Raw genomic sequence first — 16,805 nt, 5'->3', positions numbered from 1 at the left:
CTTTTGTTCGAGCATGTTCAAGCGCGCGCCTTCTGCAACTTCTTTTCATCAAGTACTCCATTGGATTACGATTTATCATTCAAAGACGTACCAAGCAAAGGAGCCGCTTCAAGCAATTCCTAGTAGTCGAAGCATCAATCTTTAGCCCCTTCGCTTGATATTTAATTTTCAAATCATGTTGCCTCTCTCTTCCTTTATCAGATCAACGGTTCTGGCTTTTGTTTTGTCAAGACTTTGTCAAACAGCGGCGTTCCAATTGAGTAATCCATTCCGGTCTGTAGCATTTGCTTCCAAAACTGTTGTCGCTTCTTCCTTTGCGGCTGATGGATCCGAGTATTCTTCAAAAGACAGCTCCGAGTTCGAAGACGACGAAGACGGCAATAAAGACTTTGGACGAAACTATCGGGATGACGACGAAACACCGACAGTCGAGCTTGGACCTGTTCCCATGTCGAAGAACGCCGGAAATCGGTTCGTGGCAGTTCTCTGGGATGCCGAGCTTGTGAAAGGAAAAGATCCTCTGGACTTGCATTACGATCACATCCAGACGACAGATGATCACGTCATGTATTGCCGCAAGGCCAATCTGTATAATAAAACATTCAATACGGATAGTATGGTCGACATACTCTGGAGTCTACCGCTGTAAGCCAAATCACTGGACCCACGATTGCTTTTAAAGTCAGCAGTTCTCTCATTAATTTCCGTATCTTGCCCATCTACAGGCTTTCTTCGGATCTCCAACGCGTGATTGGACACGCCATGTGCTTGGAATCGACACGACTCGACTATGTTCAAAACTTCTTAGCGGAAGACCCAACTGTAAAAACAATAACTGGCGGGGACCTGACCAATGTTCCTTTGTACCGGTGGCGACACATTCGAGACTACAGTCTCCGGATTGACGACGGTCGAGACGGCTATCCTTGCATGTGTTTTGCGTTGGATGATGATCCGGAATACGTCAAAAATCTTCGGGAGGAAACTGTACGAGAGAATCTGGAATATTTGATTCGAAGCGAACGAGTGATTGCGGCGGGCCCTTTGCATATGCCTACCGAGTTCAAGGACGATCCTAGCAGCAACCCCATGGGTGATCTTATTATGTTCAACGCGAAAAGCCGAGACGACGCCATCGAGTTTGCGGAAGGCTTACCCAGTGCCGAAGAAGGATTGTACAAAGACATGAGGGTTCATTTTTACAACTCACTAGATATTACTGGCAAATTCGTTTCTGAGGATCCTCTCAGAGATTCTCCATGCGAGCAGATGAAAGAAGCTCTGGAACATTGGGGATACCCTGTAGGAGATGATCAAACACCCCATCTAAACTTTTAAATTTAATCTTCTCCATTTTTCTGCAAGGGTCAAGGCTTGCTACTTCACTGGTTTTTTCTGTACACCCGTCTCCAGATCGGCTCCACGGCTTCGCAAAAAATGTAAAAGAAACTATGTGCTCAAGGCGGCTGAAGACGAGGAGTATTCACAAAAGCGGTTGTACACCAAGAAACGTCAATTTTTCTGATGTACGTCTTGTCACTTTTAGAGCTCCTTGACTTTTGTTCGATGTAAAAATGCAATTTGCTCATGCATTAACACCTGTTAACACGAAGATAATCGTATCGGACTATAGATAATTCAAGTTCATTGTTCAGCTTTGGTGTAGTTTTCACATCCAACCATGTGCTGTTGTTGGAGGCAATTTCTGAGTGCTACAACTCTGTGCCGTCAGCTTCAGCGTACACATTCGGAACTTTCATCCCGAAACGACCTACTTTCTAAAGAGCAAATAAACAACGACTTAGTAGATCCTGTATCAATGGTATTGTATGGCAAGTTTACTAGACAGAGCCTTGATCAACCCAAGACTTAGTGGGATGGGCCAGCAGGGTTCTTGTACTTCATCGTCGCGGGATCGAAACCCGGCATGGGGAACGTAGTGGCAAAGTCGTGGACCCTCACCTTGAGGGCCTCAATATCCGCATTTTTCTCCAACAATGGCAGGAAGTCCTTCAGCTTCGGGCCGCTCTTTTCCTGGATCGCAAGGGTAATCTCCAAAGCCTCGTGCAGGAACTGCCCAATCTGTTCAAAGTCGGACTCCACCATGGTACGGGTAGTCAAAGCCGGGGTACCGATACGGACCCCACCTGGGGTGACGGCAGAAACATCTCCCGGCACACAATTTTTGTTCAGAGTAATAGACACAGCGTCGCATACCTTTTCAAACTTGCTGCCGGTAATTCCTTGGGGTTTGAGATCCCACAACACCAAGTGATTCTCGGTACCGCCCGAAGCCATAGAGTATCCCATCGATGTAAGCTTGTCGGCCAGGGCCTTGGCGTTCTTCTTCACCTGCTGCGAGTAGACCTTAAAATCAGGAGAGCACACTTCCTTCAGTTGCGTGGCAACACCGGCAATCTGATGCTCGTGGGGACCGCCCTGTAGCGCGGGGAAGACGGCCTGATTGATCCGCGACTCAAAGCCGCGTTCGTCCTTGCGGAAGAAGATCATACCAGCGCGGGGTCCACGCAACGACTTGTGCGTGGTCGTAGTGACCACATCAGCGTATTCGAACGGGCTGTCGAGTTCGCCGGTGGCGACCAAGCCCGATGTGTGTGCCATATCCATCATTAGAAGTGCCCCATTGGCGTCAGCAATTTCACGGAATCTCTTGTAGTCGTAGTCACGTGGGTAAGCCGAACCTCCGGCAATAATCATGGCCGGCTTGAAGAGACCAGCATCACGCTCTAGCTGATCGTAGTCAATGTAACCTGTCTCGGGGTGAACGCGGTAGGGCAATGATTCGAAATAAACCGAGGTCGCCGAGACGGCCTTACGGGTACCTTCCTTCTTGGAGTAGGTGTAGAATCCGTGCGTCAAGTGTCCACCGCTGGGAAGGTCCAGTCCCATAATACGATCGTGAGGCTTCAACAGAGCCGTATAGACGGCAAAATTGGCCGGGGATCCCGAGTAGGGCTGGACGTTGACGCCCCACTTCTCCGGATCGAGTCCGTAGGCTTCCAGAGCACGCTTTTGGCAAAGCGCTTCGACCTGATCGACAACTTCGTTTCCTCCGTAGTAACGAGCGCCGGGGAGACCCTCGGCATACTTGTTCGTGAGAGCTGAACCGAGACAATCCATAACCGCACGGGATGTAAAGTTCTCGCTGGCGATCAGCTCCAAAGATCGCCATTGGCGAGACTTCTCCTGTTCAATGAGATCGAAGAGTTCGGGGTCGTGCTCTTCCAGACTGAGTAAGCCGCGGAATTCCTAATCAACAGAAATAGAAACCACAATCGTAAGAATCCGTCGTGGGGACGCATATTGGCATTCGAAAATGACATTCCAGCTCGAAGAAGAAGAACACGCGTCGCCAACTCAGCAAGGCGCCATTCTCGCGAGCAGCATTGTCGTTTCAAGGAAAGGATCGATACACCTACCTGATCTTTGAAAGAAGTCATGACTGTTGTTTTAGAGAGGAGATGCGATAAAGATTTTTTGGAGAATGCTGTAGACGACTCGGATCTTTGAAATCTGCGTTGCTTCTAACTGCCGATGCCTTCCTGTGAGAGTCTGTTATGGGATTGTATGTCTCTTTTCTTTAGGTTTGGTTCTGATGGCTTTCGTCGCGTTACTCCATGGGCCGAGCGAAGCACGAGCAGACGTTTTCGCTGGCACGTTCCAGCCAATCGCGCGTTCTTGGCGACGAGATCCTGTTAAACCCGGATATATGTATACAGTCTATCGACGATGGACGTTTCCCGTTCCAGGTGAGGTCCGAACAGTAAACGTGACGTCGTAAAAGTCCTACGGGATTCATAGAGAAGGATAGACAGACAACCAGAAATGCTTTCGAATGCGACAATCGTGATGCCGACAAAGAAACGGGAGATTGCAAGACGAGCAATACGATATTCGAGAATATCCATCATCACTTTTGCCATGAGAATCGATGATGGGTGCAAGGCGTCGAGTGATGTTGGACGAGCTAACAACTGCAACAGTAAAATCAAGAAGGTCTAGAACAGACACTGTACTACTCCGTTACGATCGACAAGAGGTCATTTCTCGCGCCAAACTAATAGAGTGGCAATGAACATTGGGCTACCGAAGCTTCATTCGTTCGCAATGATCCTATTCATGAGCACCTTCCGACGCGTTGCCTCGTTTTCCGACGCATACCAGGCTAAATTCGCTTACCGGTCCTCGAACTTCGCGAGAATTTCACAGCCTCGCTTTTATTTTCGGTCGTCGGGGACTCATTTGCCAGCACTCTCTACGGAAGACGAAGGGTTTCTACGGCAAGCCATAGAGTGTGCTAAAGAGGGACTCGGCCACACCTTTCCAAATCCTGCCGTCGGTTGTGTACTGGTTAACCAGGAAGACGGAACGGTTCTCGGCAAGGGATTCCATCCCCGTGCTGGGTATCCACATGCCGAGGTCTTTGCCTTATTACAGGCTGCCGGTCACCTGGAAGACGGCGTAGCCGCTGGGCAAGCTGTCGTCAAAAAGCAAAACGAACAAGGAGCAATCTTGAACGAAGTTCTGAGACTTTCGCAACAATACACGACCGACGACGGTCCCGAACAATTGTTCGAAGACACCCTGGCCAAGTCCAACGTGACGGCGTACGTCACGTTGGAGCCCTGTAGTCACTACGGCAAGACACCTCCTTGCGCGGTGACACTGGCCCTGGCACAAGCGAGTCGGGTTGTGGTGGGTTTTCGCGATCCCAACCCGAAGGTGGACGGTGGCGGCGTGAAACTACTGCGAGAAGTGGGAGTGGCAGTCGATATGGCGGAAGGTGCTCTCAGCGAAGCTTGCGCCGAACTAGTGACCAATTTCGTCAAGCGCATTACACCTCGAGACGAGACCATGATAAATGGTTCGAAACGGCGTGCGCTTCGGGCTTTGTCCAACCGGAAAAAATCAGAAGGAACGCTTGCGGAAATGTCGTGGACCGGACGAGCCGCACCGCGGAGTGAGAGTGCGGAGGTACGGGATTCTGAGAGTGATTTAGTCTTACAACCCGAATGGATGGAAGCCTTGGACGATATCTTGTGGAAAGAGGAGCTGATTTGCATTAGACTCAACAAGGCAGTAAAGAAAAAGAAAGAAGCCAAAGTCCTGGGCACAAGGATTGCAGCGGAACTAACTGCTCATGTTGCGCAGACCGTTGGCCACACGGTGCTATTATACCGGCCGGGTATTCCTGCAACACTGGACTTGGACCAACTGGTAGCTTCGATGAAAGGCAACGACGACAACGACAAAGACGACGACAATGAAGAAGAAGAATAAAAGACGCTTTTTTGCCACGTGTATTGCGGAATTCATCGAGGCCGATCAGTTTTTGTGATTTGTGCGCGAGTCGAAAACAACATAAAATGACGGTTGAGGACTGGTGCTTAGAAATATCAATGCACATCGCAGGCTTGCGGAGTTCATCCAAAGCCTTGTGTGTGCCCTTCTACAACAATATTTCTAGAACTACTTCCACCTTTTGGACTAATTAAAGCGAAAGAGTAAAGATCCGTTGGTAATTTTCGTACACGTTATACGTTTTGTTTAGAACGGAGCATCCGAGCTCAGCGAGACTTCTTCCTTGGTGATCGGGTGCCGGAACTTGAGAGACTTAGCGTGCACACAGGCCCCCTTGTTCGCAGCCGCGTCCGCGGCCTTTTGCTGTACGTCGGCCGCAGCCCGAGCAGCGTTGGGCACCATGGATTCCAATTCACCGTCGGCCAAACCGCCGTTGGCGGCGGCGATCCCACCCATACCGTACACCGAGTCACCTACGATGGGGTGTCCAAACGCAGCCAAGTGGACGTTTAGTTGATGGGTTCTGCCCGAAATACTGGTAAGAGCAACGCGAGAAACCGGGGTCCCGTCCATGTCCTCTCGGTTGACGACCTCATACTTTGTGAGACTTTCCTTCGGCATTTCCAGAAGCTTCTTGCCGACTTCCTCCGCGTTCAAGTCGACCAAAGCTGCTTGGTGTTCGTCAGTAGAAATTCGCATAAAGGGAGGGAATTCGTAGTCTCGCATGAGAGGCAGATTGATGATCCCCTCGTCTTTTCAACGTGTCCAGCGACGAGCGCCTCGTACTTTCGTTCAATCTTGCGGGCACGAAAGATCGCGTTCATACCGCGGACTGCGTCCATCGTTTTGGCGAAAACAACGAGACCTGAAGTGTCCATACCGAGTCGGTGGACGACCATCTTGTCGGCACGGCCCATTTCGCAGCCAAAGCCGTCGCAGACTGCCTGAGCGAGATTGGGGAAGTTGTCCTTGCCGGGCACGCACAGAACACCGGAAGGCTTGTTCACGACGATAATGTGATCGTCTTCGAAGACTACTTTAATGTCCTGTATTGTCAAAAGGAGAAAAGTGGATGCCGTGAGGAAATCCGTAGGGAACGGTACATCGGAGGACTTCCAAAAACGCAAAAAACCCATAACTCACAGCTTTGCTCAGCTGGGGACTTTTGCTATCTTTTTCACGAAGCTTTCCGATGGTGGCTTCCGTACGTGATTTGATTTCGGCACCACTCAAAGCACTGGATGAAGCTGACGGGGTCGAGGCAACCTCGGGAGGGCTTTCCACCGTACTCAACAAACTACTGGAGCTGACAAGTGTGCCGCGTGACACAAGGGCTGGGTTAAAGGCCGCTCCAGCCGCACACAGCGAAGCCAACACCGCTACCGTTAGACTCAAACGCATCTTCTTCGACTCCTTTTCTGTTATAAGCAGTGATACTAGCTACTGGATATAGAGAAAGAATAGCGAAACGAGTTGCTCTGTGTGGCTTCTCGGTCGACGTGAAAGAGTAGATAGATTTATTCGTTATTCGGTTTCTCCAGCGGGGTGATTGATGTCTCGCTCTCGCTGTGTGTGTGGCGTCTCGTTCGGTCTTCCGTACGCCGCTAGTGTGCGGGTGCGAGGTGTGGGGAACTTGGTGCGTGCTTACGGGTTCGCTGCGGTGGATGGTTCTCGCCGTTCACACAGCTGTTGTTCGTTGATGGAGGGGGGATGTTCTGTGGGACGCAATGGGATATGGGCCTGAGTGAACTGCGTCAGTTGGCCTCCTGTGGCCATCAAGAAACAACGCGGGTCTCTCCACGATTGTGGAGGCACCGATCCGGTTGAACACGTACGTGAACTCCAACAGAGTTTGGAATCTTCCTTCTGTACTTCAGATTTTCAATCCCTTTCGAAAATTCGAAACTTTTGAAATTCACGGCCGATCGTGGGTGACGTTTGGATCCGAGAGAGAAAAGGTTCGACCGAACATCGGAGAGGTCCGAAGTATATCGGCTTTCGATTGGTCGATACTGTCGGCGGAGAGATGCGCGACCAATAAGAGCCAACTCTATCTGATCACTGGATTCCGAGCGTTGAGTCCGAACCGGTGTATGGTTTGGTGCAAAAGAATAAAACGTCAAGGGGACTCGGGTCCGTTGGCCTCTACGACTACTTGCGTTCCATATCACTCATACCCTCGCGCGGGCGCCATCAAAATGTTATTTGGAAAAATTGCGGAGCTGAGAATCTAAATAAAATCCGTTCTGCGGGATACACACGTTCTCGAATTTATTAGCGTTCTTATGGGAATGGACAAAGAAGCAAGCAAGCGAGTCTCTTTGAACGAAAGTATACCAACGAGAGCGGCCGGTGGACGAATATGACCAGGACCAAAGGTCATTGACTTTCCATTGTTTGGACGAAATAGGCCCTAATGCATCGCGACATTTGGCGTTCTGTGGCGTCAGAACCTATTAACGGGCATCGGAATCGGCGTCGCCGAGATCTCCGAACAACGTAGAACGTGTACGTACTTCTACGGTGACACAAGTTGAGGTTGAGGTGCGAGCAAGGGGGGCTGGGTACGCTGCTGGCACTAGGGTGTCCAACCAGAGAACACTTTCGCGTAAACATACCTTTCGTGCCACGAACGCTGCTGAAACAGCATTGTTCCGGCCTGCATTCCTCTGGCAGTCTTACGCATTTTCGTTGCGGCGAACCAAAAATTGGTATCACAGTCAATCATGGCAGAAAAAGAATGCTTAGAGATGGCACACCAGCGTCAGCTTAGAGACTGTAGGGACAGGACGCCTGCTCACGAACAGGCTGTTCTAATAGACTTTTGCTATCGAATAGGGTCGTACAGCTGCACTTCGGAGCCCGGCATTGCCGATGATGTTGACACCCGCCAAGATGCAGAACTACTGATGAGCTTGATGTCGTCTCGCGCAAAGCTGACGACGGCGGAAAAGGCGGAACTTGTCAGTTCTTCGTCCGACGAAAGCGAGGCATCCTTCGAACGCTGTCCCGTTGTGGACTCACGTCCGTTCTGCTTCACGTGTCCATCGCTTTCGTTAGAGAGTACGGGTTCGCTTCGTAGCGCCGTGCCAACGCCTTTTTCCACTCCCACTCGTCGTGTTTCCAACGAAAAGGAAACATTTGCGGCAAAGAACCGTGCGACTCGTCCTCCAGCGGAACTTTTGTGCCGTGGACTCAAAGTAGAGGATCGGTACGCCCTCCGCCTGTCCGCGGATGCGGTGGCGCGGAATCTACTGCAGAGCTTTCAAAAGGCAATCCAGTGGCGGGTGCAAGCTTGGAAGGAGCAGTGTTTTGTGGCTTTGGCACGACGAGAGCAGGAGTTGCGCTCGAAAGCGGCTGCCCAATCGGAGATCAAGGCTCTCTTGGATTCACCCGAAGCCCGCCTGGTGCACGTCTTGGGAATCGTGGGCGAACAGATTCGGGTAGTCGGAGCCAGGACAGCGTTTCCGGTTTTGGAAACCAGCGCGAACGAAGATGGACTGAATAAGAGACGACGTTTGAGTGACGAGACATCGTTCGAATATCAAGCAAAGTACCAGTTGCTATTGGACTGTGTCATTTCGCTAGATTCCCCCGTTGGTTTTTCGGAAATTGCACTGGAAGTTCCGGGAAGTGTACAGGGCACTTTCGTTAGCTCACAAAATGCGCCTGGAGAGCTCACATCCGTCACCATCGATTTAGATACGGCTATTCTCGCCGCCATGATGGAACGAGGATGTCGCAAAATTGTTCGAGCTTCTGTGGAACACGTCTTCGCGATGGATCCGGGCGCTGCACCGGCAATGAAGACTCTTGAGATGACCACACCGACCGATTTTGTGTCTCCTCCGCGTACGAAGTCTACCGGAAGCCAAGTCAAGTGGTCGAACATCGTTACTCCTCGACATTACTCTACCGAAACGCATCCTGTGGACTCGAGCCTGGCCCGTTGTAGCCTCTTTCCGATTCCGGACAATATCGACACTGATCCTCGTCGAATCTCTCCACAGCCCAACTCTCCAAGCTTCGCAGCATCAACTTCGTTTGAACTTCAAACTCCTAAGCTTGGCATGTCGGCCCCGTCTCTCGTCTCGCCGCCGCTCAATGACATGCAGGATTACCGTGAAGTGACGGCCCGGTCCCCTTCACTTCCAATGTTGGTGGAAGTTGCGTGCCGAGCCATGCAAGCGAACTAGTTGGCTGAGCAAGCAATCAGTCAGCCAGCAAACCGTTCTGTATTTTCTTCCTGTTTGTTTCTCGCCTCGCATCCTCCTTGCGAGGCTGTAACAACCTTTGTTAATCTACCCTGTGAAAATTTACACGTTGCGAGTCAAAGAACAATTACAATTTTACGGCTGGTCGCTACGGGGCGAGTGGCTGCCGTCGTGTTACAAAAAGTTCTTGCGCAACTGAACGCTCCCATATTATCTTACCTATCTCTTCTGGGAAGAGAAACGTTATTCATACTCTCTTGTAATCTTGTGCTAAAACTATGGGCGTTTAATACGCATTTTTGCTAGTATGGTTGGAAATCGATAAGGGAAGTTGTTAGTAGCCGATGCCGTCCGACTAACGTGTACAGACCGCTTTTTCCTCGGTACCAAATGTAAAGACAATTTGACAAGAAAGGATTGTCTCGCGCTCGTGTTCCAACGTGTCGAAGCAAATGCAATAAAATTGGTGTTCCGTCAACCTCGTCAACTGGTATATGTGTAGGTGTGTACAGTCGACTCTATATGCCTCCACAAATCAGGCAAGGCTGATTGTCGATTGTCTACCGATACAGAAAGAGGGTACCGTTATTCTCTACAAGAGAATGAGAGTTTTTACATAGCTAATGTAAGGAAACGATATTGATACTCTAGCTAGCCACAGACAACGGCGATGATTGACGGTACTTCCCCGGGGCACAAAGGTTTTTCTCCGGATCAAACGGTTTATCCACGGAGAAATCAACATTCGCACTTTGCTGTATCGGGGAGAAGCTCGCCCCGCCTGAGCAACAATCAATCAAACCAAGGAATCGCCGTCATCGTCTGTTATTCATCGGTTTAAAACGGCGCCGGACTGGTGAATTCCACCGTTTCTTTGGTCGCGGGATGTCGAAATCTGATGTACTTGGCGTGTACGCACATGTTGCGTTTTTTGGTCGCGGCCGTGACGGCTTGCTGCAGTTCTTCCGACGCGGCGGTCCCGTCTGGTGCTTGCGGCGTCTCCAATCCACCGTTGGCCGCGGCCTCCCCTTGCCATCCGTAGACGGTATCCTGTACAATGGGATGTCCGACGGCGGCCAAATGCACGTTCAATTGGTGGGTGCGACCCGAAATGGACGTGAGGGTCAACCGCGAAACGTCCAGTCCTTGTACATTGTCCTCATCGTCATCATCATTCCCGTCGGGGGTCAAGGTTTCGCGGGCTTCGACGACAAAGTGTGTCATGGCGGCTTTGGGCGCTTCGAGTAATTTCTTGCCAACGACGGCGGGGTCCAAATCGGCCAGAGCGGCCTGGTGCGCTTCGGTCGATACACGCATGTAGGGAGGATGCTCGTAATCACGCATGAGCGGCAGGGATATCAAACCACCGTGTTGGGGCAAGTGTCCGACGACGAGTGCTTCGTACTGTCGGGTAATTTTGCGGGTGCGGAAGAGTGCGTTCATTTGACGTACCGTGTCCATGGTTTTGGCCAAGACAATGAGACCGGAAGTGTCCATACCGAGGCGGTGTACGACCATTTGATCAAGAGTGACTTCCGTGGGTTGACAGTGATCAAAGACAGCTTGTGCCAGGGACGGAACATTCTTGTCGGAGGGGACGGTGAGTACGCCGGAGGGTTTATCCACGACAATAATGTGTTCGTCTTCGTGTACAATTTTGAGATCCTGCCAGGCACGGGAACATACACAACGAGGAGTGGGGTAAGGTGTGAACGGACGTTTCGAGTCGGAAACAACGTGCGATGAGTATGCAACTTACACTCGGTTGGAGGGCTTTACTCTGACGATCCTTTTCGCGTAACCGTGCCAGGGTTTGTTGCAAGCGTTGGTTAATTTCCTCCCCACTCAGTGATGCTGCCGCCTGATACAAACGAGATACCTTCGGTACGTGTACGGGAGAAGTCAGCCGACGGGATATCCGCGATGCGGAAAAGGAGACAACGGAAAATGCGTTGGTGGTGGAGAACGCTATCCATGGACCGCAGACGAACAACGCCCAGATCCAAATTCGAACATTCTTTGGAGTCATGGTTGTGTGTGTGAATGAGTGTATGAGTGGGTGCGTTCCTGCACTACAGTAGTGCAGTATGAGTAGACCCTTGGATTTGGACCAAGTCAAAACTGGCCAAAAGCTTCGTTTGCAGGAGGGGGGGGGAGGTCTACTACTTTTGCCTCCTTGACACTTTCGGTCGGTCCACAGATCGCCGATCCATCGAGCGTGTGTGTGTCGGGTGGGTGGGGTTCCCCATCGGCGGGTGGCACGCGAGGAAAGGAGGGGGGGATCTCCTCGGGTGGGGGAGTTCCGGAGAGCGCTGGGACGCGATAGCGCGTTCCGATCCCCACCCCGCCCCCGTCTGGACAGATGGCACCGGTGAAGTCAACCAACAGTAAATCCCGCTTCGGCAAATGCCAGATGTACCGACGGTAGATGGACGGACGGTAGACCCGAACGAATCGCTTTGCAAACTACGGTGCCTTTGCTACTCTTACTCTTGCAATCGACTTCAACTTGGCCATCCCCAATCCTACGTCACGATCAATCCTTGGGCTTTTGCGAACGAATGGGTCCACTCCAGTACACCAAACCAAACAATCAATCCAAACCCAAACGAATATTGGGGACGGTCAAAGCCTCTCTAGCCTATCCTGGCCTCTATAATCCTGCTACTGCAACAGACAGTGACTCTTCCCGACTCCCACTCGACTCGCTAGTATCATCATCATGACAACGACGACGACGCGCTGGAATCATTCCACCCGCCAGACACTTCGGTGTTGTATGGTTTGGATGTGCCTCTCCTTGTCCACCATCGACGCCTTTACACCGCCAAATCCGTATCGTTTCCGTCGAGGATCGTCAACCCTTACGAGACCGTTCGCGACACCGCCATTACCCAGTGGAGGCGCACCGGTTTTGGTCGATGCGGTCGAGGACACGCTGCCACCCATTCCAAAGGAATGGCAAGGTGAGGTCCTGTCGACTCTGAAATCTGTAATCGACCCGGACCTAGGAAGCGACATTGTTACACTGGGCTTCGTGCAGAATCTCAAACTCGACGGCCGGGATGTTTCCTTCGATGTCGAACTCACGACACCCGCCTGTCCCGTCAAGGAACAGTTCCAACTCGACTGTCAACAGCTCGTACAGGATCTCCCCTGGACCAACAATATCCAAGTCACCATGACGGCGCAACCCTCCGTCCAAGAGACGGCCACTCTCGGCATGTCGCAAGTAGGCGCCGTCATTGCCGTCAGTTCCTGCAAAGGCGGCGTCGGCAAGTCTACCACCGCCGTCAATCTAGCCTTTAGTCTACAGCGTTTGGGCGCCACGGTCGGAATATTCGACGCGGACGTGTACGGACCCTCCCTTCCCACCATGATTACGCCACAGGACGATACCGTCCGCTTCGTGGGCCGCCAAGTGGCACCGCTCCAACGCAACGGCGTCCGTCTTATGAGCTTTGGCTACGTCAACGACGGCAGCGCCGTCATGCGCGGACCCATGGTCACGCAATTACTGGATCAGTTCCTCAGTGTCACGCACTGGGGCGCACTCGATTACCTCATTCTCGATATGCCCCCCGGGACGGGAGATATCCAACTCACCTTGACGCAAAAACTCAACATTACGGCCGCCGTCATCGTCACGACCCCGCAGGAATTGAGTTTTGCCGACGTGGTCCGTGGTGTGGAAATGTTCGATACCGTTAACGTACCCTGCATTGCGGTCGTTGAAAACATGGCCTACTACGAGGTGGAATCCTCCACCCCGCAATGGAACGAGGAAGCTCTGGAATCCGCAATTCGCACGAAATTGGTCGAATCCGGGGTGGAGCTCAACGGAGATGGTGAGGGGACCGACACACTCGCCAAGGATCTCGTACAGGTGGTCTTGCGGAACGCACGGGAAAAGTCGGCGGATCCCGAAAAGATTCAGATTTTTGGCGCGGGGCATCGCGACCGTTTGTCGCAACAGTGGGGTATCGAACACAGCTTTTCCATCCCCCTACTCAACAAAATTGCCGCCAACGGAGATAACGGTACACCGTTTGTTCTGGAATTCCCCGACAGTCCTCCGGCCAAAATCTATCAAGAACTCGCGTCCGCCGTTGTGAGCGAGGTGGCCAAGACTAAATTTGCCAAATCGATGCGTCCCAGTGTCCAGTACGATGCCGAATCGCACCTTCTCCAAGTATCCCAAAATGGCGTTGGTTCGACCGACGAGGAACACGTCGCCACGTTGCCACCAGCCGAGCTCCGACGGGCCTGCCGGTGTGCCGCCTGTGTCGAAGAACTCACCGGCCGACAAATTCTCGTGCCCTCGTCCGTTTCGGACAAGATTGCCCCACGCAACATGGTCCCCACCGGAAACTACGCCTTGTCCGTCGATTGGTCCGACGGACACCGGTCACTCTACCCGTACCGACAAATTCGTGCCTTGCTGCACGACCACGAGCCAAGTGCTAACGACCGTCCCTCCACCATGCCAGACACTCAAGTCGAGACAGAAATTGCGGCCTAAACACGATCACTTTCGTACAATTCAAATTCTTTAGATGCCTCTCTCTATTAACTATCTACGCCATTGGTTTGTATTTTCTCATTTCTATGTCTAGGGTTCGATAGTGGCGCGTCCATTGCGTGTCGATGGCAAAATTGTACAATTCGAGACGCAGCCTCCATTAGTGTGGAAGGTGGCGCGGCAAAGACCATCCGTGCCGTACCGGGCAAACCAAAGGCCGTCCCCGGGAGGACAAATACGTTTTCTTCCCGCAACAATGCCTGACACCACTCGGTATCGGACGTGATGGCCGGATCGGCTGACGACGACGACGAGCACCACACGTCCGCGTCGATACGTACCATGGCGTACATGGCACCACCTGGTCGTATAACCCGTAAACCGGGTGCCGCACTCAGGCGATCACACAAAATGTCGGCCTGTGTCTGCAACGCCGTCCGCAAATCGTGTTTCCATTGTCTGATTTCTATATTCTTGGGTTCCAGTAACGAAGGAATGGCTGTTTGTGCCAAATGAGAGGCACCGAGAATGACTTGCGCCAACCGCTTGGCCCCGGCTTGCACTTGTGACAAACTTCCGTAGACACTGGCAAAAAATCGAGGGGGAAAAGTACATGCATGCGGTGTGAGCCAGTGTGCTGTGCAAAAGAAAGACGGTTGGTTGCACCGATCAAACGTACTCGTCCTGAAATACGAGCCATCCGACTCGCCATCCCGGTAACAGAAATTGTTTGCCGATTCCGCTAGCGGTAATGATGGGAACTTGGTGTCCCAGTTCGGCGGCAATGGACGCCATAGGATAGAATTTGTGCGGTTTAAAGGTCAAGTCTCCGTAAACTTCGTCCGCTATTATGACGATTTCGAGTCTCTCGCACAGTGCCACGAGGCGTCGTAAATGATCTTTGGAGAAGACCGCACCAGTCGGATTGGATGGGTTGTTGACAACGATTGCCTTGATTCTGGCCGACTGCTGCCCGGTACGCTGTCGCTGCGTCGGCATCCGTACGAGTGATTCAATCTGTACCAAATCACATTCCCAGCCGGAAGACTCCACGAGTCGGTAGGGGAGGACGGACGCACCGTGCGATTCGGCAATGACTTGGTACAAGGGAAATCCCGGTAGAGGAACGAGTAGGACGTCGTCTGGATTCAAAAGACTCGTCAAGGCCAATTCCAAGGCTCCCGAACATCCGTTGGCCACAATCACGTCGTCTTCCGTGAGTCCTTTGCCGTGGGGAGAAGAAAGAGTTGGGTCATGGTCCACGTGTTGGCGGGGGGCAAGGTGCACGGAATGAAAGGCGGCAATCGCTCGACGGGCGTCACTCGTACCACACGCATTCACGTAACCAGCCGCTTTGGTAGAGGAATTGTCGTCGAGTACCGCGCGAACGGCACGAATAGCGGCCGGACACGGTGTCAAATGCCCCGCTGCAGTGGGATCACCCAACTATTGTATAGTATTGCCCAGAAGAACGAGTGAACGGATGAACGAAACGAATAAACAAGCGCGAGTGAGTGTTTTGTTTCGAGTTTGCGTTCGGGCACGAGTATTGTGGTCAACGACAGCCCAGATCGAACGAGTCCGGTGTCGGTCATTTTTGACGGAATCTTCGAGTCGTGTGGGGTTGTTCCTTCCGCAACGATTGTTGTGTCACGCCCCCGAGGTCTGTGGTCTAACGTACGTACCGCCAACGAAATAAGATCCTTGCCGTCTCCTCGTTCCCGTCCAGACTGAACATTGGCCACAATCGGGTCCACAATGGCTCGGATCGGGTTCTTAGTCCGGATACTCTTGTCGGACGCCGGAAGCGGCTGCCGAGACGTGGCACGGGGTGGCAGGGTCAACGAATCCACGACATGCGAGGACGGAAAGGCCACGACCGCGGTGGGCGACACTCCCCCCAAAAGACCGTCCGCAGACTGGTTCTTTTCCTTGCTAGCGTTGGTACTACTACGAGTCGAAGGCGTCATTCTTCTTTGGCAAACAATCGATCGCAATCAGATGGCAACGGTATGAGAATTTGTGTCGGACATCCTACCGTCCATCCCGCCCTCATTGAGTTCGGCCATCATCGACGTCGTGCCACCGAACGAGTTCGGTTCTCGAAAATGTGAGCCCGAATTCGGTCGAAAGGTCATCGGTGTCGTTACGACATGGTGTATTCGATAGAAGCGCTAGTAAATGCTATTCAGAAAGTGTCTGTGACATTGGTGACGTCGATAGTGAGATGGTGTCCGCCCAACGGAAAGGATCAACTGACACTGAGAAGACACCTTGCCAGACAAAGGTGTCAAGGCACGCCATACCAAATGAAAAAGACACGAAACACGACACGTTCGATCCACGAGCAACGGGTCGAACGCTTTTTCTCTCTCCCTCATTGAGAATCTTCGTGTCAACCTCGTGATCGAGGGATGCGCGACTATATCAACCACTACACACGCGTCTTCTCTCTATCACACAGTTTGCTTACGGGTACAGTCAGTCAGTCAGTCAGCAATCGATCCGGCCGTTGACTTGGTAGTAGCTTACTGTTAATCTTGGTAGAGTGAAACGGGCCAGTGTGCCAGAATTTCGACACGGTTGCTTTAGCGTTATTGGAAACGAACCAAACGCAATATGTTGCGTTCGACTGCCGCCAACCGCGGTGCCTCGCACGTCTTTCAACGTTGCCGAGCAGTGAGGCGACTGCCACCTGCGGCCCACAGATCCTGGGAGGTGTCACCGCGATCATTCTCGTCCTCGTT

The 16,805-nt window shown here is 52.1% G+C and overlaps 6 protein-coding genes across 6 annotated transcripts; 3 read left to right on the top strand and 3 right to left on the bottom strand.

Annotated features, from left to right (window-relative positions):
* The first annotated feature begins 18 nt into the window (after positions 1–18).
* PHATR_44072 (predicted protein) lies at positions 19–1,652 on the top strand. Its single transcript, XM_002186392.1, has 2 exons — positions 19–645; positions 726–1,652. The coding sequence occupies exons 1-2, from the start codon at positions 176–178 to the stop codon at positions 1,336–1,338; spliced, it is 1,083 nt and encodes a 360-aa protein (XP_002186428.1). The 5' UTR covers positions 19–175; the 3' UTR covers positions 1,339–1,652.
* Positions 1,653–1,869: 217 nt separating this feature from the next.
* On the bottom strand, positions 1,870–3,589 carry SHMT (serine hydroxymethyltransferase; the record flags this gene model as incomplete). The annotated part of the gene is made up of 2 exons (XM_002186111.1): positions 3,441–3,589; positions 1,870–3,270 (listed from the first exon to the last, which is right to left on the bottom strand). Exons 1-2 carry the CDS (start codon positions 3,459–3,461, stop codon positions 1,870–1,872), a joined length of 1,422 nt encoding a protein of 473 aa, XP_002186147.1. The 5' UTR covers positions 3,462–3,589.
* Positions 3,590–4,140: 551 nt separating this feature from the next.
* PHATR_33427 (predicted protein) lies at positions 4,141–5,301 on the top strand (the record flags this gene model as incomplete). The annotated part of the gene is made up of 1 exon (XM_002186391.1): positions 4,141–5,301. The coding sequence occupies one exon, from the start codon at positions 4,141–4,143 to the stop codon at positions 5,299–5,301; it is 1,161 nt and encodes a 386-aa protein (XP_002186427.1).
* A 480-nt stretch (positions 5,302–5,781) lies between these two features.
* PHATR_10284 (predicted protein) lies at positions 5,782–11,198 on the bottom strand (the record flags this gene model as incomplete). The annotated part of the gene is made up of 2 exons (XM_002186110.1): positions 5,782–5,955; positions 10,848–11,198. Coding segments are annotated over 2 exons (525 nt in total), but the record flags the coding sequence as incomplete, so codon positions are not given.
* Positions 11,199–12,504: 1,306 nt separating this feature from the next.
* PHATR_1494 (predicted protein) lies at positions 12,505–13,977 on the top strand (the record flags this gene model as incomplete). Its single annotated transcript, XM_002186390.1, has 2 exons — positions 12,505–13,290; positions 13,450–13,977. Coding segments are annotated over 2 exons (1,314 nt in total), but the record flags the coding sequence as incomplete, so codon positions are not given.
* A 128-nt stretch (positions 13,978–14,105) lies between these two features.
* On the bottom strand, positions 14,106–16,028 carry PHATR_51609 (predicted protein; the record flags this gene model as incomplete). Its single annotated transcript, XM_002186109.2, has 3 exons — positions 14,106–14,643; positions 14,738–15,504; positions 15,744–16,028. 3 exons carry the CDS (start codon positions 16,026–16,028, stop codon positions 14,106–14,108), a joined length of 1,590 nt encoding a protein of 529 aa, XP_002186145.1.
* Positions 16,029–16,805: the final 777 nt, after the last annotated feature.

This window comes from Phaeodactylum tricornutum, chromosome 3 (assembly GCF_000150955.2).
Source record: "Phaeodactylum tricornutum CCAP 1055/1 chromosome 3, complete sequence".
NCBI lineage: Eukaryota > Bacillariophyta > Bacillariophyceae > Surirellales > Neidiaceae > Phaeodactylum > Phaeodactylum tricornutum.
Note: the sequence above shows the minus strand (reverse complement) of the source record. Positions and strands in the feature narration are given on the sequence as shown.

Excerpts from the sequence above, each read along its gene's own strand:
- PHATR_44072 (XM_002186392.1), top strand. The coding sequence starts at position 176 with ATGTTGCCTCTCTCTTCCTTTATCAGATCAACGGTTCTGGCTTTTGTT. Across the intron at positions 646-725 it reads ATACTCTGGAGTCTACCGCT|GCTTTCTTCGGATCTCCAAC; the intron begins GTAAGCCAAATC and ends GCCCATCTACAG.